This window comes from Anopheles coustani, chromosome 2 (assembly GCF_943734705.1).
Source record: "Anopheles coustani chromosome 2, idAnoCousDA_361_x.2, whole genome shotgun sequence".
NCBI lineage: Eukaryota > Metazoa > Arthropoda > Insecta > Diptera > Culicidae > Anopheles > Anopheles coustani.
In genome coordinates, this window is record NC_071289.1 from 74340385 (window position 1) to 74363264 (window position 22880).

Here is a 22880-nt window from a genome sequence, read left to right on the forward strand (position 1 = left end):
GGGGGGGAAGTTGGGCTCTTTTTTTCGTGGCCTGGCTGGCTCGTATCGGTCGATCGAACCTGCTCCTCCAGTAGGATGTTGGTTGCTGCTGCTGCTGCTCCTGCTGATGTTGCGGTTTCGGTTCGGTTGATTGGATCGGCAAGCGCGTTCGTGTCCGTTACTTGCTTATCAATATTGCACAACCAACCGTGCGGGGTTGTTTCATTCAGAAAACCGTATCCTTCCACACAGCCGAATGCACCCGTACAAGCACATACACACACACGCACGAGAGTACATATCTCAGCGAGGAATGCCGTTCATCGGAGAAGCTTCTCCGGTCGGAAAGCACGCCGCCACCACCGATGCTTGCAGTGCGCATGTGCCCTGCCTCATGCCGAAAAGCACACACCACCATCATCGATGCAAGCAGGCCGCCTTTCAGAGGGCGCCCGAGTTGACGGCGGTTCCGATTCGGCCAGTTCCGAGCGACCCGCCGAGTAAGAGCTGTTGGTGGCTGCTGCTGCTGGTGCTAGCCCTACCTCCAATGTGCCAATGCTGGCGCTATTGGTGATGTCCGTCATCTGTTCCGAGGGCTGCTAGCTCGCATTTGCAACCAGGTCGCGCACCAGACGACACGCGAGCCCAAACCGCGGTTGCCCCAGGGAGGACGACGGCAAGTGTTTTGCTCCAGGAGCGGCAGGAGTGCGCGGTCGGTGTGAGTGTTTTCCTCACCGTGTGTTGACGTTGCGCCCCCGCGCTCGTTGTGTTACCAGGAACAAAGAACGAACACTGCAACGCACAGCGTGAAATGAAAGCACGAAAGGTGTTCGAAAACACGGGAAAGCTTCGCTGCATAGTTTAAAGTTGCCCCTCGTTGGGACTCCTCCCTTCAAAAACCCTCACTTGCCAGCTGCACGTCCATGTGTGTGTGTGTATGTGACGAGGCTCGAGGCTAGTTGACAGTTGTTAGCGAGCAGTTTCATTTTTTGTTTTCTCGCAACCCACAGTGAAGTGGCCTTTCGCTAGTTGCCGAAAGCAACTGGGTTTGGTGGCGGGTGTTACTAGGCACCCTCGGCATCGTGCGTGTCTGTGTGTGTGTGTGTGTGTATTTCGCACCTTCCTACCCCCTCTCTCTCTCAGTCTTCCTCTTCCTCTCCCGGTTCATTCCGTTGCTAAGGAGGTACTTTTTGCGACCGAACACCCTCATCTCTAGACGAGTGAGCGCACGACAAGCGACGCGTGGCCGTGAGGGAGGGGAGGGTAGGAGGAGTGGCGACGGCGGGAATGATTTTTCACGCCTGATAACAAACAAACGAACCATCGGCAGTCGCCTGGCAAGGCGATAACAGCCCGTCCCGTCCCGTCCCGCTCCGCTTCCGCTTCCTCGCGCATCTGTCAAACGTTCGGGGCCGGAGCTGTCAGTTTGGCGCGAGCGGTCGCGACCGTCGTTCGGCGCGTGGTGTCGGATTCAGCGTCGGGAAAGTGCCGTCGGGCACGAGCGCAAAACACCCGAGCGTCAGCGACGGAAGTAGTGCGACCAGCGTTGCCAGCGAACAGAGCTGCACATTCCCTGACTGACCAAACAGGGGCTACCATTCCAGCGCAGAGGTTCGAACCGGTCGCGCTCCGTCGATCAGCAGGCACCAGGCACCACTCTGCTACTTTGAGGTACTCTAAACAACTCCAAACCGGAGCCTCAAACAATACCAGTGCAACGAACCTTCCACGGCGGAAAGCGTTACGGAGCGTTACATTGTGATATATTGTGGCCACGCAGTGCAAGTGTGGCCCGAACTGGGTGTATTTGTGTGTGTGTGTGTTAGTGCAGTTTTGGGAGCATCCCCTCCCACAGCTTGCACCGAAAGGGCTGAATTTGATTGCAGAATGTTGTTTCATTTTTCTCTTCGCAATATGCAGCATCGACACGGATGAGACACCGAGTGGCCAAAGGCGCCTCTCCCTTTCACACTCAGAAGACTAAACCCATTATACACCGACGAACGCACAAGTTACTGTTAAATATTTAGTGCTTAAAACAAATTGCTCCGTGGACCGGTTGGTCCGCGGCGTACGGTTATATTTGCTTGCTCTTTGCTAGGCGTATTATAGAGATATCCCAACTGTTAAAAACAGCAACCGTCGTAGGCTGTTATTCTCCAAACCAGATTCAACGATCCAGCGGATGATGCGTTTTGGGAAGCAGGAAAAACGAAGCAGTAGTATTTTAAAGCACAACAACCAAAATTAAACATTGTGATAGCAAAGCGTCAAACGTGCACAAAACCCCCACCCCAAAACCGAACCTCCTCCCGAGCAACGAGGCAAGCCAGCTTTCCCGCTACAGTAACTATGGAAACGCTTGCTTCCGGCCGGAAAAGCAGCGCAGGCGGCCACGTAAAATGGTCACAGTGATACGGCGGCACATTTAAAACAGAGACAGACACACACGCACATCAGCGAGGCTAACTGCGGCCGGCGCGATCCTGTGGTGATTTATCAACGTGATCGATAGCTCTGCGTGCGAGTCCTTTGTCCGACCGTGCCTATGAACATGTGAATAAGTGAGTGCTTGTGTGACGGGTGTGTACGAGTGTGTGTGCTCGAGTGTGAACGTTTGTGGGCATTGTCCAGTGCTGTTAGCAGTGTATCGTCGTTATTGTTGTCGTCAGCGCCGTTGCGTAGTCGTCGTCGATGAGAGTCCCCGCCCCCCGCCCGAGGCTTTCGGCGTCGAACCGCACCGTGGTCGGAAAAACAGCAAGTACCCAGGCGAGGACGGCCAGCTCCAGGACCGGCCCGAAGCCGCGACCGGCCGCAGAGGTAAAGCAAGCCAGACAGGGGGTGAGCGAGCGCAGGGGAGAGCGTTCGGACGGCGGGCCGAAAACGGACCCGTGTGGGCAGAAGGCAAAGTAAACCCACACAGCACAGCACAGGAAATAAAAATATCAGGCAAGGGCGAAGCGACGTAAGCGCGTGAGTGTAATGAAACATCATCAATTTTCCTCCCCGCGCCCTTGCCGGCCGCCACGCGGTGGCCAACGTCGGTCGGGCGGGCTCCTCCGGTAGAGGATCCGCGGTCAACATTTTCCCTCGATTATTTATATCCAATTTTCCCGCTACACCCCACCCTCCCCCTTTTTCGCTCCCGACGGGCCGCACACACGGTATACAAATAGTGCGTGTGTGTGTGTGTGAGTCTTATTCCGATCGGAACCAAAGAGCACCCGAAAAAAAGAAAACAAACCGAAAAGTAAAAACACAACAAGCATCCTTCCTTAAGGCGAAGGATAAATAGTAAAACGTGGTTACGATAGCGGACAGGACACAGGAGAAGAAGGAGAGGAGGCAAACGGTGACAGCAAACGAGCGGGGAATCCCCTTTCCCAGCGGCGTGTGTGTGTGTCTTTGTGCGAGGGTTTGTGAGGGTGTAGCACACTTTACGGTTTTGGGCTTCGAGGAGAGGAGAGTAATTTTTTGGAAGCAGGTGATACACTTTCTTGATCACATACCCGACTTGACCCGTCGTGGAAAGGCGGAAAGTCGGAAAAGTTTCGATTTCCTCCCCCCCCCTCCCTCGTCCCGCGCCAGTTAACTTGCCGCACCGGAAGGAAATCCATTTCCATCGGAGGAAAAGAAAAGAAGACGATCTAAAGGAGGAAATAAAGCAAACACTTACATATCCCTACAACAACGAAGAGAATAACGGAACAAAATCACAGGGCTTGTGTACGGTATCTCCTTCCCCCTCCCCTCCGCTACCCTGACTACACAGCCGGGCCTGGTGAGCCAATTCGAAGGGGGAGGCTTTCCCGTAGAAAAGCTGAATGTGGCGTCTCTCGCAATCAGAAAGTCAAACAAGATACAAATAGCTCGGAACGGTCGCGGCTAACCACACAGGGACGCTCGGGGTGGGAGTGGGAGGCTGAGAGGAAGGGGAAAGAATCGCAGCCAGCCAGAGACACCAGCGACACGGACCGAAGGGCCGCGCCACCAACGAAGGGATGGCCGCCGATTGAAAAGTTGCCAAAAAACGGGGCTTGTGTGGTGTGTTTTCGCGTGCTGCGCGTTACGCTGGGCTTCCAGATGGGCTTGATAGCGATCCGATACCGTATCGTAAGTTTTGCCAAGTATTCCATTTTTTTGTTATATTTCTTTTTTGTGCGTGTGAGCATTCACGTTTGTTGTTTTTTTTGTTTCTTTTCACCTCTCGTCGATCCTCTTCCGGGTCCATCTGTTACAGAGTTTCTTTTGCCAAATGCTCTAAGCGTGACCTTTTCAATTTGGAGCCTGCGTTTGGATGCTATGATGTTTTGATGCTAACTTATACGGTTCTCCAGATATTTCATTTAGTTATAACATTATGTCAGTATCCTGCATTACTATTCAATCATACTATTCAAAATAATTGTTTCATATGACAACTATAATTTGAAGTGAGTGAAAACTAAGATTCTTGCAAAGCATTGTCAATATACAATAATAATATTCCCATTGAAAAAAAAAAACCAAAGAAAACCAAAATCTGCTAACAAATATTCTAAAAGTTGTAAAATTTTCCTTTCACATCGGCACATTTTTCGGTATCTCTTAAATGCATCAGTTTTAATGTTTTCCATTCTAATTTTTTATCGCAGTATTGCTAGGCAAGTTACAAGAACTATGCCGAAAATCTAGTAAAAAACTTATCATTGACTGATATGTCCATTTGGACATCTTTTTTCGAAAAGATGAAGGAATTGACGAAACCGCTACAAGTCATCAATTTTCTTTATCGGTTTATTTAACACGTTGACTGTCTAGCGTTTTTACCACACATGTTTAACACAACCAGTTTTGACAAAATTTGTTTATAAAATTTATTGATCCGTCGATTTTAGTAAACCAAGCAATGAATTAGCTTCCCAATGCGTTAGTTTTTGTAATTACTATAGATTTGATATTGCCTTTTCATGTGTTTATGGGTTTAAAACTTTTTAGAACTAATGACAGCTGGTTATCAAAACTGATGGCCATGGCAGTCAACGTTCCCAAAACGTATCTTACCGAACACCGAAGTTAGTAAAACCTCATAGGATCCATATGAATGCGCACGGTTGAAAAAGTTACGTTTACCATTTGGACATCGAAACACTGTTTTTTGTTCAGCCCGCTTCCACTGGCGCACGCAACACACTACAGGCTTCTTCCGCCTGGCCCTGCTCTCTATTGTTCTTGTTGTATTTCATTTATGGAATTGCTGCTACTGTCACCGATCACGCTTCCGTTTCCGCCTCTTCCCCTTTCTCTTTCTCTATCTTCATCTCTTATTCTCCTCCCTTCTTCTCGGCGCGCTCGGTTGCCCTGCGTTCAATCGTAGGCCAGCTGTTGATTTGTTCGATTATCTGCTGTTTATTTTCATCCGAACAATAGTTCGCCCACCGTTCGCTACCCTATACTTATCGTCTCTCACTCGTTCTGTCCGTTTTCCTCAGCCTCCGCCACTCTCGCTCTCTCGCTCTGCTCTGCTCTATTGTGCCATGTTTTATCTATATCATTCATCCACACCTACACTTTTCTCGTATCCTCGGCCGTACTAAATCACCACTACTTTCTACCTTCTTCTTCTTCTTCTTCTTCGTCTTCTTCCGCTGCCTGCATCGCTTGCGCACCCAACCACCTCCCCCCACCCGGTTTTCGTATCCCCGATCCCGGTGCACCCCGGTGGGTTTTTCGTGGTGATCTGCTGGGCGACGATTTCCTTCCTTTTGGCTGGGAAAATCGATGGCCGCGACTTACACAACACCATCCCGGGGCGCCCGGTTTCTGTGGGGTGGTGGGTTTTTCGATGGTCCCTGCCCGCGTGTGTGTGTGTGTGTATGTATATCTCGATCGGTAACGCAGGCACGCCCCCACACAGACACGGTCTCGGAACGACCGTACATTCTCGGACCCAAAATGGCTCTCGGACGGAACGCCACCGGATACGACGCATCGCCGTCGCTGGACTCGTTGCAGGCGCTTTCCCGAGCGTAGTCTCGGGGTTTCCCTGCCACCATTAGCCGCCCGTTTCCGCCGTGCTGCCCTCACGCGCACTATGCGATTGTTTCACGCTCCTAGCATCTTACGATTGCGAGATGCACTTCAGCACTTGCGGACTGGTAAATTAGTTTTCCTTAGTTCGGTTGCCACTTTCATTGCTTCCGTTTTCTTTTCTTTTCGTTTCCTTGTTTTCTTCTCCGCTAGGTTTTTTTCTTACGAATCATTGTAGTCCGTTGCATTCGTTTTTATTTATTGTATTTTGTTTTAGATTTACTTTTTTTCGGAACTGACATGAACTTGTTCCGGTAACGTACAGATTTGGATTTTATTTTTCTCACTTCGGATGTCGTTAATCGAATGAGTTTCGCTTTCCCGATTTGATTTACGGTCTCGTTCGGGGGCCAAAGCATAAATCCGGTCCGTTTCCCGTTATTTTCCCAACCTTGCTTGCGTTATTTGGTACCTTGACTTATTCATAGAACATTCGCTCTTGCATAACGATTGATTAGCGTAGCGTCCACTTTCTGCACGTTCCGGTCACTTCCGGTGGGGGGTGGGAAAGCTCGGAGAGGCCAGCGCAGGTGCAAACTGTGATAAAAATCGGTTGCAAACGGTGACTTTTGCCAAGCAGAAGCGAACTAAAACGAATTCGACAAGGATAAGCGCAAACACAAACACACATATCCAGAATTCTCCAACCAAAACACCAGACCGCTGCTGGCAGAGCCAAAACTTTGATTTGCGTTCGCAGTGCGATAACGCTTCCGCATGGGATTTTTGCATCGAGTTTTTTGTTTGTGACACATTTTTCGTTTCATTCTGCGTAGTTTCGTTTGCCAGTAGAGTTTTCCTCGCGTGCCAATCCTGCATCTCGGTGACTGTATGCTACGGTTGAAAACTAATCGGAAAACTAAATGTGGGGTAAAAGATAGTTGCTATTTTAGCTGGGTTAAAAAACCAGCATCAAATTCAACTTGTGCTTACCACACGTTAGGAAACTGAAACACAAAATTTGGTCTCCAAATTTAAACAAGGTGGACATGATATTTTTCTCTTTGAGTAATATTCGAGCTCGTTTCGTTTCTGACTGTGTGGAATTTATACAATCGAATAAATGTGCTTCCCGTTGCATATCGTTAGCGAATGTATTCCAATCTCGATTGCAGCAGAAAAACCAAATAAGGTCTAAGAAAATACGGTACTCTTTCAGTTTAATCAACTTTCATTTGCAAACAAATTTTATTTTCTTAAATATAATCTTTTATCACTAACGTATCAGTCGCTATTTTGTCACTCAGAAACATTGAGAAGCTTTCCCTAATATTCCTTAAAAGCGGGCTTCCCGGGGGCTTTTTATTTGTAATTACCGAGACCATAAATGAAAACCGTCACGAAATTGGATGGACGATTTAGGTCAAGCTCAATTGAAGAGCTATTTTAAAAGACAATTTTCAGATCCCTTTCACGGGCCACTGCGCCCGCCCGCACACCGCCCGAGGCGCAGTAATTGGGTTATTCTGTTCGCTTAAAACAAACGCCATCCGTACGCCTACCGGTCTAATTGTCGGGCGGTGCGGAAAAAGTGGAAAGCTTTTAACCAATTCCACCTAATAGCTGGTAGACAATGTGATTACGACAATATCCGAGCGAGCGGATCGAGCGCAAGCCGTCGCGAAAGTTGATTTTATCATCTGCCGAGGAATCTGTTGTCACGCTGAAAGCGACTACCACCGACGAGCAAACTGTGTGTGAAAGAATGCAAAAGCTTCCAGCACGCCGCACGAAGATCCAAAGCGCTGTTACACGTGTTACGGGCTAACGTGAAATGTTAAGCCTGTCAGATGTAATAAAACTCAACAAAAGTTCCTTCTCAGTTAAACGGCCGTAAACCAGGTCGGCGTAATGTGAGAAACATGTTTCGCGCACGAGCTGCTGTCAAAATCGCTGATGGTATTTATATTTGCCAAAGCCATCGAAATCCGCCAAGATTCAAGCCAACAACCGCAGCCGGGCGCTATTCAGTGGAAGAATACACCGAGCGCTTACTGTCATCTCAAGAAAATCAATCGCACTCGGCTCGCCGACGCTTATATAACGGTCCTGTCGGGACCGCTTTGCCACATTCCGTACTTCGGCCGTACTTCGATTCTTCGATTATGTCGCTGACGATGACGTCCAGTGTGGTCTTGTCGGAGCACAAAAATTTCCTTCCGATTAACTCCGGGCGGGGTGGCGGTCCTGGGGGCCGGTTCGGTTTTGCGAAAATGTAATTGGTTTTAGTCGATTGATCCATCAGGATATTCTCCGGATAAAGCAATTATGAATTGCAGTTTGATGAACCTGCCAACGGGACTTCTCCCCCAACGCAAGGCATCGTGGGAAATACAAGAAAAGTTTATGCTAGCAAAATTTTGTGCTGCTGGGAAAATGAACATTAAGAAAATAGGGTGATTTTTGCCGGGGTGTTGTTAAAGATCGCCAATGTTGAAGTTGTGTTAAATCTGCTGAATGTAACTTAAACAGTGTTCTTAAATAAACTTTTTTTTAAAGCGCGTATAGAATGGAGGACTGTTTATATTTATTACATTTTCGTTTATATCGATAAAGTTGATAAAAATATTTCACAACTTTTTGTATGTTGATACTAGAGAAAGTAATAAATAAAAAGCATGAACTTTCGCATTCTTACAACCACGTCCAAATAATTAGAAGTAAAGCCAATTGTATTGTTTACTCACTTTGGTTGATATTGAAGTTCAAGATGCAGTGGACGTAATAAAATTATTTCTCTTTTCGACAGAAAAATAATACAAGCTTCAACAACAGAAATTGACAATTATTATAAGGCGCAAAACAAATGTAGAAAAGCATTGAAATCAAATTGAAAAAGCTCAAATAATTTTCATTTCGTGTCAAATCTATATAGTTTATTTTTATAATTTTAATTTATTTGTAGTTATTTGTGAAACGGATTGAAGTCAATATCAACAGTTGAAGTTGTAGTATGTTTAGCAAACAGAAGAGGAATTATGATCATTTTATACTCCCAATAGTACAGCTTCAACTATACTCACATGACGCAAACCTGCAACTGTGGCAAAGAATTTTCTACCACTTCATTTTACCACTCACATTCAGTTTGATCGTAATTAATTTTCCGTCCTATGGAACGTTTGAGGATGAAAGAGGTGGGGAAACGATAATCTTATCGACAGTATTCTATTTAACATGACTTGCAAACTGAAGCCAATTTCATTCCTCGAGTCGATGATTCGCCTGTGATTGACGTAATACACGCAAACTAACTTAAACCATAATTGCATACGAAGTTGTAACGCATTAAGTTCGTTAACCATGTACTTAGTCTTCTCGCGAAGTAGCTTGTATTATGCTCAGCTTCTCGAGCTTCCTTTGCTCTGCCGGCTCGCGTGGGCTGTCACGTTCGTCTTGTGATTATCCCATGCGGCAATGGCACTTCTGCCAGTCAGCACACACTCATTCGCACTCCAAAGAGCTCGGCTCGCATCAACACTGATCCCGTGCCACGACCTCCGCTCCTTTCAGACGACAAATCAATATAATTAACACGGCCTCTCGGGGTGAAAAACCCCTCTCCATCGAGTGACAATCACTTTCGAGTTTGCCGAAGCACCACGATCACGCCGGGCTGATGAAAGCTTTCAGCCGGACGGACGTAAGTGTCATTTCCGGAGGCCCGCTTCCTCAAGGATTCGCACACTGTGTGATCCGTCCGCTAGCAACAGGCTTCAGCCGAGAAAGGCTCAAGTTTCTGAAGAGTCGCCGTGTGTGCGGCGTGTGTGCTCTAGCACCTGACCAGATGAAAACATTCCCAACCCGAACAACCACATACACACAAAGAGATACTTTCCTCTTCCCGTTCCCTCTTGGGGGTAGGTTGTGCCAGTTTCGAGGGCCGACTTAAAAGGTTCCCGACTTGAACTTTTAAGGCTCGCAATCTCCGAGAATCCCAAACCAATTTGCGGCCAGTTGACGACGGGAGGCGGAGGCATTAAGAACTCACAAGTGCCGGATTCGTTAGCGATACTACACAAAGCGCGCCCAGCCCATTCGTGGGTGAGAGGGGGTGGATGAATAGAACTAAATGGGTGTGGGGTTGGAGGGTGGGGAAGGGGTTTGGTTTGCGAAAGAAAAAAAGTTCTTTTGCGGTCAACCACGGCAAGGTCGATCTGCATTCAAAGGGTCGCCCATTTTCCATCCAGATACGCTGCCCATGTGTGTGCGTGTGTGTGCCTTTCTATGATGGTATATCGTTTGCTCGTGGCCATCTCGCTTTTGGAAGGATGGTAGTAAAAAAAAACAGCAGAAAAAACCTCCCTTCCAGCATCCAACCCTCTTGAGCTGCTGGGAAAAACCAAAGGCAAGACGACACGAGCGATAAAAGTCGAGCGAACGCCCACGGCCGCCTGTTCGTGAGTCGAGCGCTCTAGCAGCAGTGTGTCCTTGGAAGTGAAACGGGACGATTGGGGCAAAAATTTGTTTTAGCCTCTGCCCTCCACCCCCTCCCTTTCCTTGGTCTCCTCCTTGCGAGCTTGTTTGTAAACGTTGACCCCGTGGCAATGATGAGCTCCCAGGGTACGGTTGCTTTTGGTGAGGGTTGGGACGATTTATTGGAGCATTCACGTTGAAGAGCATCACGCATGAAAGCTCGTCACAGCCAGCCGTGGAGAGGGGTTTGTTTGGGGGGTGAAGGGTGCTGGACAACGAAGGAAAACATACTCCCATACACGATCGTCGAGTGCATGGCGTTGCAATATGGCGGCACCAAGCAGCAACAGCAGCAGTAGCAGCAGATCGGGACCAGCACCAGCAGCGGCTCTTGACCTGAATATACACAAGCGCTAGTAGCTCTGGATTCGCTCTGTTGGTTGACTCTTCCTGCCCGGCTGCCTGCCCGTGTGCAAGCCCACTTCACACTCGTGATTGGATGCAATCCATTTCTTGGCAATAACATGTACACATTCGCTTCACGTTTCCTTTGCCGCAAATGGTTTTCCCATTTTGGACTTTGGACTTTTCACTTCAGCTCTATCGATCGAGCGAGTCGGAGGTTTTTTTTTCGGTTTCTCCTTCTTTTCTTCTCTCATTCTTTTTATTTATATTTTCGCCCCTCAAGCCATTCGACGTCCATTCGGTTTTCTTGTTTCCCCCCACTTGCTCGATAGCTGATACTCGTTATGTCTTCTGAAACATAGTTTTATTTACTCTTAGCCATGTTTACCTATATTACTGTTTGCTACTGCCACTTACGCTGATAGTACTTGTTATACTTCTACTACTACTGCTACTACTTTTCAACCATTTTTCCCTAGAACTAGCACCCGTTAGCCTAGCGGATACGTTTTGCATCACTTTCGGAACCGAGTTTTTATCTTTAGATAGCGCTATAGAGTGTAAGAGCCATAGCCGTGTAGCCTGATGGTATTCTCATAGAAAACAAAACCAACAAACAAACAAACAAAAAAAGACACTAGAAACAAACCAGTAGTGCTGGCCGGGTTCAATCCACCCGATCAACCGCCACATTAGCACCGATCGCCGGGATTCGTTCCATAGAAACAAACATAGAAAGGCGAACAAAATACACACAATCAAAAAAAAATAACCGAAACAGAAAAGAAAGCAATAATATATACTACCTAGAATAGTCTGTCGTATTTCACTGTTTCTCTCTTCTCTCTTCCTCTTTTTTCCCTTTTTCCCTTTCTCTACTTTGCGTATTCTCGTTGCAGAAAGAGTTGTTTTTGGGTAGAATAGAACCCGGTTCACCTCGCGGTGAACGTAAAATGTCTTCTTCTAGCTCTTCCTCAATGAAGACTAAGTGGCTAAAAGCGTTCCGAAGCCTAAAACCGGCTGGTTCGGCGAACGATAGGTAAGTGGAAACCGTACCTCTTAGTCTCTATGGTGTATTTTCTACCCTTTATTTTTCCTCCCCCTTTACCTCTCTCTCTTTCTCTCTTTTTGACACACAAAATGGGAGGAGTGTGTGTGTGTGTGTCTGTGTTTTATCTCCTTCGTTTGTTCCAGTTCGTCTACTAATTTTTTTTTCTCTTTCGTTGTTTTGTGTTGCGCTTTATTTCAATCGCTTTCCAGAAGCAAAGTTTTGCTTCTACTGCCGAAACACGACCCTTCCTCCATTTCTTCTCGACTTCCATTACTTTTTTGTCTTTTTTTCACTTACTACTTTTTAACTTCCCGCATCTCCTTGTGCTGTATCTTAAGTTTCAAGCCTTTTCTTCTCACGTATCGTTCACGCTTCGCGTTTTAGCGTTTTACTCGTTCATCCTTTCCTGTTCATCATCTCTCAGCCATCCTTGCCATCATCCTGGCCTCGCCAGGCCTTGTCGCTTGATGACTTTTCCATTTTCCTCCCCCTGTCTCTCCACCACTACCATCGTTGAACCCTTTCAAACCGAACCGCTCTCACTTTAAATGTATCCGTAGACCTTGGAACCCCTTCACTCCTTGCCACCCCCATCCCATTCCCTAATCCAGTGAATCGTTCAGCTCCATTCAACCAAGGTTCATGTTCATTACCGGGAACCGTCCATTAGGCGAAGGAGGCCCATTCCGGGCGGCCCCAACCGGAGGTGCCGGGTGCGCCAACGGTTTTCTAGTGTGCCGCGGACGGTCCTTACAAGCGTGCGACTGCTGTCTGCAGGGCACCATCATTCCAGCCTTCATCAAAGATGATACCGCGGGCACAAAAGGGGCGATGTTTTGAGTCCCGTGCCGCTTTTTTTCATCCCTATTTTACCGCGTGTGAGAGGGAGGTTGGCTTGGGAGGAAGCGGGCAAAACTAACGAGCACAATAACGTCGGTGTCGGATCCTGGAGGAGGATCCTGTGTCATCCATTTGCCCGGCCCTTCCCGGAGCCTGGCCGTCCCTTACCGCGCAGGTGAATTAACTGTTTGCTTCCAGCTTTTAATCAGCACGGCAACGGTGTGGCGTCTATTGGCACGATTTGTTTCGCCATTTTTGCGCCGCCATTATGCGCTACCGTTTGCGCGTCGAATGAACGGTAAACCAGGCGAAAACATTTGCCCCAGTGACTTGCACTTGCTTTTGTTTTCCGCGGGGCGAAAGCGACCCGCCGGGTAGACACAAATGCGCAGCCATCGTTATTGCGTTCGGAGAGATTGTTTTGTTATTTTGTTACCCGGGAAAAATTATTTCGGCTTCTGTGCGTCCGGTGTTTCTCGAAGCGCAAACTGTCCCAACTGACCCACGGCCGATGTGCAAGTGATTACGTTTAGTACAGTTTTGTTTTAGATCATTAAGAGAACTGAGTTCTGCTGCTTGTACTAGGTACTTTCGAACAACTTAAACTCACTTTCACTTTGAAAAACAAACTCAAGGTTCAAGTTTTAACTCTCTGCGTTCTTTACATTTATTAAGGCTGAATTAATTGCAGTCAAACCAGGATTAGACAAAATGAAAAGTTTTCAAATTTCATCCATTTATTTCTTATTCAATTTTTATGCTTATTTTTTAATATTGATGTATATTCATGCACGTTTCGACTTAAAATAAGAAACGAGCCATCAATTATTATATTTTGAGAATCTTTTGAGAAATTCCAAATCTTTTGGCAGCCTTTTGATGAGGCCTGACATTGTGCTCTAGTTCCAATTTATATAGATTGACATACATTAGAGCGTCAGTTAAATGCTGTATTAGCTGTATTCGCTTTTTTTTTTAAAGAATTTTAAAAGAATTGTAATTACAAAGAAATTTTGGTGTATTTATGTATATTTTGTACAGATAGGCTTTGGAAGGGTCATCCCATGTAAATAATTTTCGGTTCGATCAATAGGAATCAAGTTTACTTTAATAGCCGACTCAACTTGTTCACCGCTGAAAGTCAATCACAAAAATGTTATTTCTAGCTCACAATCATCCTTCCAAAACATTCTTACATTTCCTGCCATTGTTTTATGTTTTGTCAAATGACATTCGTTCTAAAACGTTTTGTAGAGAAACCAACTATACCTCATCAATCCACCTAACATTACCTTATCCCACCCAAACAACTTTAAAGCTAGCGTGTTCTGTCTTCAAAAAACTGTATTTCATTCACCAAATCCTGAATGACACAAACTTGTGCATAGACGTTGTATCTTTAAACCGTTAACAAAAACATCTTTCATTTGATTTCTTTATTGCCTTCCGTTAACTTTTGCCAATCGGTAAACCCACATTAGTACCAAAACCAATCAAATGTACCACGCAGTGTCAACGGTGTTGACTTTGAGGTAACGACCGTGAAAAAACAAACCCGTACCGCATAACTATGCAACTACATATATCGTACCTATAATATTTCGTTTTGCTGTTGTGTAGTGTGTGCTCAGCATATTGCTCTCGTGCGAGACTATTCGTGTCGAACTTGTGTATAATATACTTATCTTAAAAACCGTAGCTGCAACCCCTTTCTCCCCAACCCGCCCCCGTTTCTCGGGGTTGAATCCGAGCGTTGGGCCGAGAACGTCGTGGATTGTGTCTTGGCAATCGTGCCTGTCAAGGACGATCCAACCGTTTAAAGCGTTCATGCTGTAGAGTCTTCGTTCGTGTAGTCGTTTCACCAGATAATCAAACCGAAAACCAATAGTCAATACTTCCCGATAGGCATATTAGCATTGCGTAGGGACGCTTCTCTGTCTATCGCTATAGCCATTATCTACTTTAGATGATTCACCATATATCTTAGCATCTCCATTCGCTCACTCAATTATGCATTCGATTGGATACGTTTTTAAACTGATTTATTTCCATTTGCTGCACATACCGCTTCCATATTTTCGTTATGTTTTCTTTTCGGGACATATGGCTTGTTTTTCATGAAATAAGTTTTGAAAATAAATACATCTTTTGTGTGTAATTTAAATTTAAATTGGAATATCCCACCCCATATCTATAACCTCCGCTTTTTTGCCCGCAAATTTTCCACTGAAAACTAAAAACTAAAGATCTGCAGTGAAACATATTTTAAACTCCGCCGCAAGTTTTGCTAGGTTTATTGCTTTATGTAGGATATGTGAAATGCTCTCCATTTTCCCCGCGATGGACGCCTGTTCCATCACCAACTGTACAGTTGCAAACTAACTAGTGAGCTTCCCCCTTGCTATGCCTGCCCCGCGGGCATTGTTGCCACGATCCGCTAAACGGTATTGCACTGTGCCGGGGAAAAGCTTTCCCTTCGCCGGTAGGCGTACAATCGTCATATCGGTCGGGATCGATCTCTCACCGTGGTCAGTAGTACCGCTCCCCATTACCCTAACCTAGGCGAACATGAGTGTCTACCTGCACGTGATACTGGCCGGCTTGAAGGGGTTGGCGGCAGAACACGGGCGCACTACTGCCAGCGTTTCTAATATCGATTCTTTACTACGGTCCTTGCAGGAAGAGCGGCAACGGCGCACAAATCCGCTTCGATGGCACCGATAATCACAACCTGCAGGAGTACACCTACAAGAAGATCACGCCGTGCGACGTGTGCTCGCAAGTCCTCCGAGGTACGTAGCTCACCCACCCCCTCTCCCTCTTCCTCTACCTCTCTCTCTCTCTCTCTCTCCTTCGAAGCACAAGCGCCAGCCTTCAGGGTTTTTCCTTGATCGATCCACCGAAGGCACCGGGAAACAAAGCGCTCCTAAATTGCCGTGAAACTTATCCTCGGTGAAAAACTTCACCGTACGAGTTCGGACCATAGTGGGCTGATTGGGCCACTTTTTGTGTGGTTTTTTTTGCTCTACCCTCCCGGCAACGCTCCCCCAACTGCCCAAAACCCCGCCCCGGGTTCGAAATAGATCGCCCCATTTTCCGGGCCTATTATGCCGAAAGTCGTTTTCCGTGTGCCGCGTGCCGTTTTTTCGGATCTTTGAATAATAGATGCGGATCTCAATCATCCTCCCCTCCGAATCCTCCCCGGGCAAGCGGGAGCGGGTAAGTCACCGCCACGGCACGGTTCGGTTCGGTTGTTGCCGCTCCTCCGGGCAGCAGGTTCTATGTTACATTTATGAAGAATGGCAGTTGCAAAAGATGCCCGCCGAGTCATGCTCTCGGCCGTTAAATAATTCACTTCACGCTAGCATCCACGAGCGTGGCTATTTTTGGGCAGTATCATGTCGCTTCTGCTGAGGGATGGCTTAAGTGTGTTTACATTGCACTTCAATATGCTTTTTTGTTGTTTGACTGTTAGTGCTTGACAACTAAACACTGCACCTGATTTTAGATGGACAAAACGTGCCTTGACAAGGACCAACAAACCTCTCGAGCTCTTAAGGTGCACTCCATCGTTGCACACCGATCACAGAACATATTGAGTTGGTTTCCGAGGATTGGCTGGGAACATTATTTAACAGAAGCGGGATTGTTCCGAGAACAGCAGAACTGCAGCATAAGTCCAATAAATCACATTTCGATCCAATAGAGCAACTGCGTTGCCCTATCTAATTCCAACAAAGTTGCATGTTTCCAATAACTGGTGATGATGGTTTTATGTTTGAGGAAACATTTTTTTTTATTTTTTTCTTTTTCTTTTTGACAGATTAATTTATAGTTTTATATTATTCAAATCTCATTAGAAAGACATGTAGTTCGAAACGGAACCTTTCACAGATGTTCATCTTCGAGAAAGAAAGAAAATAGATAAAAATTTTATTTTTTAGATCATGTTTTGCATAACATTTTTCAGTATCTGTATTCAAGTTTGTATAATAAGAAATTCTCGAACCGTAGGAAAATTTACCTCAAAGCTAAAACTGTAATAAGGCCAGTAGTAGCTAGCAAAATGGGACATTCCTTTCATAACAGATTATAAAATATATTTCCATGGTTTGAAACTTCAACCACTATTTTTAGAACAAGCAAAATATGTTCTGAATGATAAATTATTAACCAAATAAAAGATATCAAGAAATAAGACACCAACATAAATAAAATTCCAGATAAAAATTATGCTAAACATAATATAAAAATTAAAAATATAAATCCTCTAACTGTATGCTTTGATATTTTGTTGATAAAGTTGAGTTGATAAAGAGGCGACTCGGAAAGACCTACTAAACAAAATAAAGAAATAAGTTCTACGAATTGGCAATGCCAATGGCAATGAATTGGAATCGTGGAAAAAATACTGTTGGCCGGTGGCAAAACCAAACAATTTCCAGCCCGAAAAAGGTATCTGGCTCAATTTGTCCGCAATCATTTCCTACTCGACACACCGCTTGAACAAGTGCCACGTTCGAAAAGAGACATTTTTTGACGTGCCGAGGCCATGGCATAACCGTGCCCGTATGCCCCCCCGCAGTGTCCTCTAGAATCCATCCTCCCCGGTTTGGGTATAATACCCGGCAAAGCGTATTATAATTTAATTTCCAAATTATGGACAGCACTGTTGAATTGATCCGGCGTGGATGTGCTGCACCGGCCGATTGTGGTGAATAAATTATGAACGAAGGTAAAGGGGTGAGCGGTGGGAAGGGGGGGGTCTCAAGAGGGCAAGGAAGGATTGTTGCGAGGAGAGTAGTGGTGAACACGCCCCGTGGTCCGTGTTGGGAGTTTGGGACCCATTATTTCCAAACCCGTCCAAAGGCAAAGGACTCGTCCATCGAATGTAGGAGCGGGGCACCGGTCGGTGCTTCAATACATATACAGGAGCAATACAACATAGGATGGTACGGGACAAACCCTTTTTTTCGGTGCAACCTGGTGCTGGCACTGTGTCAAATGCTCCGGTGCGGTTAGCCATGAACAACACATCAACTCCATCCGTGTGCAGCCGAGCCGAACATGCCGGCATGATGAACTCGTGTGCCATTATGAGTTTTGCATTTTTCTTTTGAGGAACACTCCCTCCCGTTTCGTGTGTGTGTGTGTGTTTGTGTGTGTGTTGGCTGAAACGAACCCGACGGTGCTGCACCTGATGCACCTGACACATAAACTCGCACCCAAAATGGGCCCATGTCTTACCCCTCGCCCCTTCCCTTCCCCCGGACCGGGCACGGGAAGGTCTCAACGGCTCGACGGTCGATTGTGTCCTGTCTACAGGTGTCATTTTAACGTAATTATTTAACAAACGAAAGCATTTTTAATTGATTCCTCATTCCTGCCAGCCCTCCCAGGGGGGAACCGGTGGACCGGTCTGCACCTGCGTCTGCAGCTATGATTAATCGAATTATCCGCTCGCTTCCGGGTTTTTCGTCCCCACAGGACACACGCGGCAGGGCCTCCGGTGCCGGATATGCAAGGTGAACGTGCACGCCGACTGTGCATCGCAGCTACCGAAGTGCCAGGTCAAGCAGAAGCTGCTCCGCCGCCAGAAGAGCACCTCCGAGATCGAGAACCGGGCGGCGGCCGAGGTGGAGGAAGAAAGTGAGTACCCGAAAGACCAGTTTCCCCGCCCCAAATACCGACGAATCCGCGCTGCGGGCCAAACCAAAAAAAAAAACAGAAGCAAAACCAAAAAAAAGAAACCCGCTTCCCGTTTCGTTGCGAGGATCGTGTTTCCAGTCCTCGTTTTTCTTTTCTCGTTTTTACCTCTCCTTCCCTTTTCGTTCCACCGAACCAGTTTTCCGCGTGGTTTTTTTTTATCAGTTTTTCCTCCTCGATTAGCCCGCGGTTTGCCTGTGGCTCGGGAAACACGCTGTTAATCTGTTTTCCCATTTCGTTTCGTCCCGTGTTTTCCTTCAGTGTCGAACTAACCATGTTGGTCCGCCGTTTTCCTTTGTGTACGTGTGTATGTGTGTGTGTTGGTTTTATATTCCTGCGTGTGAGCGGGTGCCGCGTGTGGCACACAAACGGGGCAAACCGCATTATCGTAATCATGTTACCCATCCGCATACTGACCCCGTGAGCCGCCGATTAACAGTACTTACCTCTGTGGGCAAAAGACACAGACAAAACAAAGCTGCTTTACCCGATCATTACGGCATCGTGTCACTAATTAAAAACTGATAAAATCACAAATAATGCGCCAAACCTCCTAGACACCGGCAGAGTTCCGGTGGCTATAATTGCTAGCGAATGACTGCACTTACTGCCTGATAGATGTCACCGTGCTGTGAATGATCGTGTGCGCAAATGTCAGTATACTGTGTAAGTGTTTGTTGATGGCTTCGCTGTTTCGTTTCCCCTTGAGGTAATGTGTGTGTATGTGCTTGAAATGGAGTGGTAATCTGGGATTCTGGGATCGCGATCGCTGCGTAATAAGAGGTGGTATTAATACTGAAAGTATCAACAAGACATACAGTTTGTATGGAGTTTTGTGAGATCAAGATTTAGTACTAGAACATCCAGGATTTCCACTTATCGTTCTACTGTTTAGGGCCCTTTTATTTCCCACATACTCATGTTTAAATTTCTGTCTTAAATTCACCAAGTGAATTTGAAGAACTTTGAACGAGCTTCTAATTAGAAGCTTTCATAATTAAGTTCTACGCTCAGAAATGAATTCTCAAGACTCACTTTTACTTCATCCTGTATATGACCTGCTTCCAATTTCTTGAGCTTGAATATATATTTTCATTTACCAATAAGGCTGTCTTGTATTGTAATTATTTTTATACTGATAGTGTAACGTATTGGATATCGTCATGCATCGTTAAAATGATAATAATGTTAAAAGACAGAGTTCTTCTCTGACGAATTCAAAATCCCAGGATCCTTTGCCGGGTTTGCTTGTACTTTATATTAGAAAGAGTAGTGGATAGTATTTTCAATACTAATTGCCCATTTAAAGTGTTGGAAAGTCTCTTGGATAGGTAAAATATTGTACAGGAACTGAGCAGAATATTATTTAAACAAAGCAACTTAATTGCCGATCGGTAAGAGCAGTAAAATTCTTAGAATGTAAGCCAGAAAAATGGTGGACAATCTGTTGTTCTCTTCGCCCTTCGGTTGTTCGTCGAGGGAATTACACCGATCGCGATCTTCATACTGTTCTTTCCTTTTCTACTAGCAGCAGCAACGAAGCCCGTCTCGTGGTGCATTGTTTCGTTTTTGTTTAATTTTTGTTTACCGTGTAATTGTAGTTAACTCCCTTTCCCACCCCGTACACCCTATGTTTCATCTGACACTTTCTCCGTATCGCTCCGCCACCTTTATTAATTTTCCTGTTCTAACACGTGTACGAATGAAAATTGCGAATAACAACACACAGGCACTTAAACAACCAACCAAATCAATTTAAAGAAAACAAAACCAACAAACCCAGCAACGGCAAAAAAAAATCGTCACACCCCGTTCGACCCAGCAACTACTAACAACGAAACCCTCATGATCCCTCCTCAACAGAGCCAACCGACGTCGATCAGATATATCAGGTCCTTAAGCAGGCAAGGGAAATTTCCAGCGGCAAGCTGGTGGTCGAGGCGTCGAAAGGGCCCGCGGCACCCGGGACGACCCAACCAGCCGGCCCCAACCAGCCACCCGCGAACCCTCCGCTAGACATTCCCGTAGTGAAAGTGCCTGAGTATCCGGACCGTGCGCCATGGCGGGGACCAGTCAAATCTCAGGGGCCAAACTATCCACACCAGAAACAGGGACTGACTGCGCCCGTGACGACGGACATGTCCAGCTCAGGTCCGCGAAACGAACTCCGCCTCCGGAGTGCCGAAACGCTTTTATCCTTTTGGTTTCTTCTGTCTGTTTTTTTTTTGTCTAATGATACTTTTATATATTTCCGTTTTCTTTCTTAACTGTACATGTTACGTTTGCTAGTTCCGGTTTTGTTTCGACTGTCTCCGCACCCGTGTCCCGTTCGGTTTGTTTATAGCTCTCTCGCTCTTTGCGCCTGTCTTTCTTGTTATTCTCATTTCTCTGTCGCTCTTTGCTACCACTTACTACTTCTTTTCTCGCCTGGTTTCTTCTAGTTCTTACCCTGTCCGCCTCTCTTGTTCTATGTTTTTTTTATTATTTGGTCCGTTCACCCATTAGCCTATCTTCTCCAATTCTCCAACCGTCGATTAGCACTAGAGTTCAGTTCACTTTCGTCCGTAGATGGCTTACACTATTGTATTGCAACTGTTTTACTCTACTCTACTAGTGCTACTATATTTATTACTACCATCACTACCACCATCTACTACTGCTGTTGTTTCTACTACTACTACTACTATTACTAGAAGCCGCTGTTGCTGCAAGCGCAAATGCACGGGGTTTGGTTTTTTCTTTCTGTTGTTCCTGTACATAGTTCTTCATCCGTAGTGGGAAAGTATCTTTACCATGATCGTTTCGTTGCTCGCTAGTGAACGTTTGCCTTTTACGACGTTAGTAAGTCTCTATTCAAGGTGCACAGTTGAATTTCGTATTTGTAGATCGTAGTTAGTTGGCGTTTTTCGAAGGTGTAGTACCGATTGATCTCCTGTTTCCGTCCCGGCAATACGGTGGTATGTGTCCTGTCCGTATGGTAAGGGTTGTGCTGGTAGACCAGTGTAATCCCATGAGTCTGATTCTTCCCAAAAAAAGTTTGTGGGGGATAAAATTAAAAGAATTCTTACTTCTAGAAGCGAGTAACTTACTCTGCAAAACGTGAATCAATTTAATAATTGAAACTTAAATTGATTGGTGATTTTCAATCATTTTAATTGACATCGGATAAAAAGAGTATCCACGCTGGTTCTTCTTACGAGACACGTAACTTTTTGAAGCAATGGAACAGCCAAGTCTGTAACTACTCGCTTCAATCCCATTCCTCAAAACACTTGTTCTTTAATAGTTTATTGTTATAAATCAACTCACCGCTACTAATAGATTATTGTTTACGTACAGTTAATGGTATTAGTAAGAAGCATTATTATCGACGTTGTGACACAAATTCAGTGATAAGCCCCGTCTGTGTTTGGCGGCAAACTTTATGATCCTTTGAGCAACTTTTGTTGAACTTCTGTCCCTCTTTCTTCTTCGGCTCGTACGCTCCAATGGGTCCAAAACGGTCGCTCACATCCATTCATCAACCCCTAGAAAGACACAATTCTCACCCTCTACTACTTCCACCGATTTCCCACCTTCCCTCTCTCCCAACCCACAATCTTTGGAAAAAAATACCACATGGAATAAAACGGTCACTTGTCTTAATCCTCCTAAATTTCGCCCAGATATCCGCGTCCCCATCACAAACCCACACACGCACCAGGTGGCGGCCATCGATTCGGGGGCCCGGCGTCGGCTGTTCGCCGGCTTCCGGCCCATGTCCGGCTTCGGAGTGTTGCGGCTGCGATCGGCACAGCATCGGTCAATTTCACTACCCGAAAGTAAATAACCGCATTCTGTTTGGTTTTTGTATCCGTTTCGTTTGGCGTTCTCGTCGTGTACAATTTTTAGGTTTTATTTTTCTCTCTTTCTCTCTCTCTCTCTGTAATGGCGTAACTCTTCATTCTCTGTTTAACGTTCGCTCCCTCAATCTCTTTGTGGATCTTTTGCGTTTGATTTAGTTTCATCGTGTGTTTTTTTTTGTTTTCATTCAAACAATCGTTGTTCAAGTGAAATTTGATCCTGTCAAACGGAATGAGTGGAATCCCTAAAACCCCCCCTCTTGACCCCATAGTGTGTGTTTTGTGATAGATTTTTGTGCGTGTTTTGGTTGTTTTTTTTTCTTTCTCTTGTGCCGGTTGTGCATACAAAAAAGAACTTCCTTTCAGCTCCGTTTTCCTTTAACCGCTCAACATTGTGCTCGTTTGGATTTTACCCCGTTTTAACGTTTTGATGTGCTCTGTTTTGGCTCTTTTTGTCGTCTACACAACTTGTTTTAGATCAACACCTCACCTACCACTCGCTGTTAGACGTTGTGCCACCCAATGCTCCCCCCCCGATGTTTCTAGGGAAACTATCACACACATTTCCCCAT

General features: G+C 45.9%; 1 protein-coding gene across 1 annotated transcript in view; it reads left to right on the forward strand.

Moving 5' to 3' along the window:
• LOC131264996 (uncharacterized) overlaps window positions 1-22880 on the forward strand; it is a 50366-nt gene that overhangs the window by 18031 nt on the left and 9455 nt on the right. Inside the window, exons 10-13 of the mRNA XM_058267257.1 lie at window positions 11769-11908; window positions 15440-15552; window positions 18248-18409; window positions 22132-22287. Coding sequence (XP_058123240.1) covers window positions 11769-11908; window positions 15440-15552; window positions 18248-18409; window positions 22132-22287 — 571 coding nt within the window. The remainder of the gene's footprint in view (window positions 1-11768; window positions 11909-15439; window positions 15553-18247; window positions 18410-22131; window positions 22288-22880) is intronic.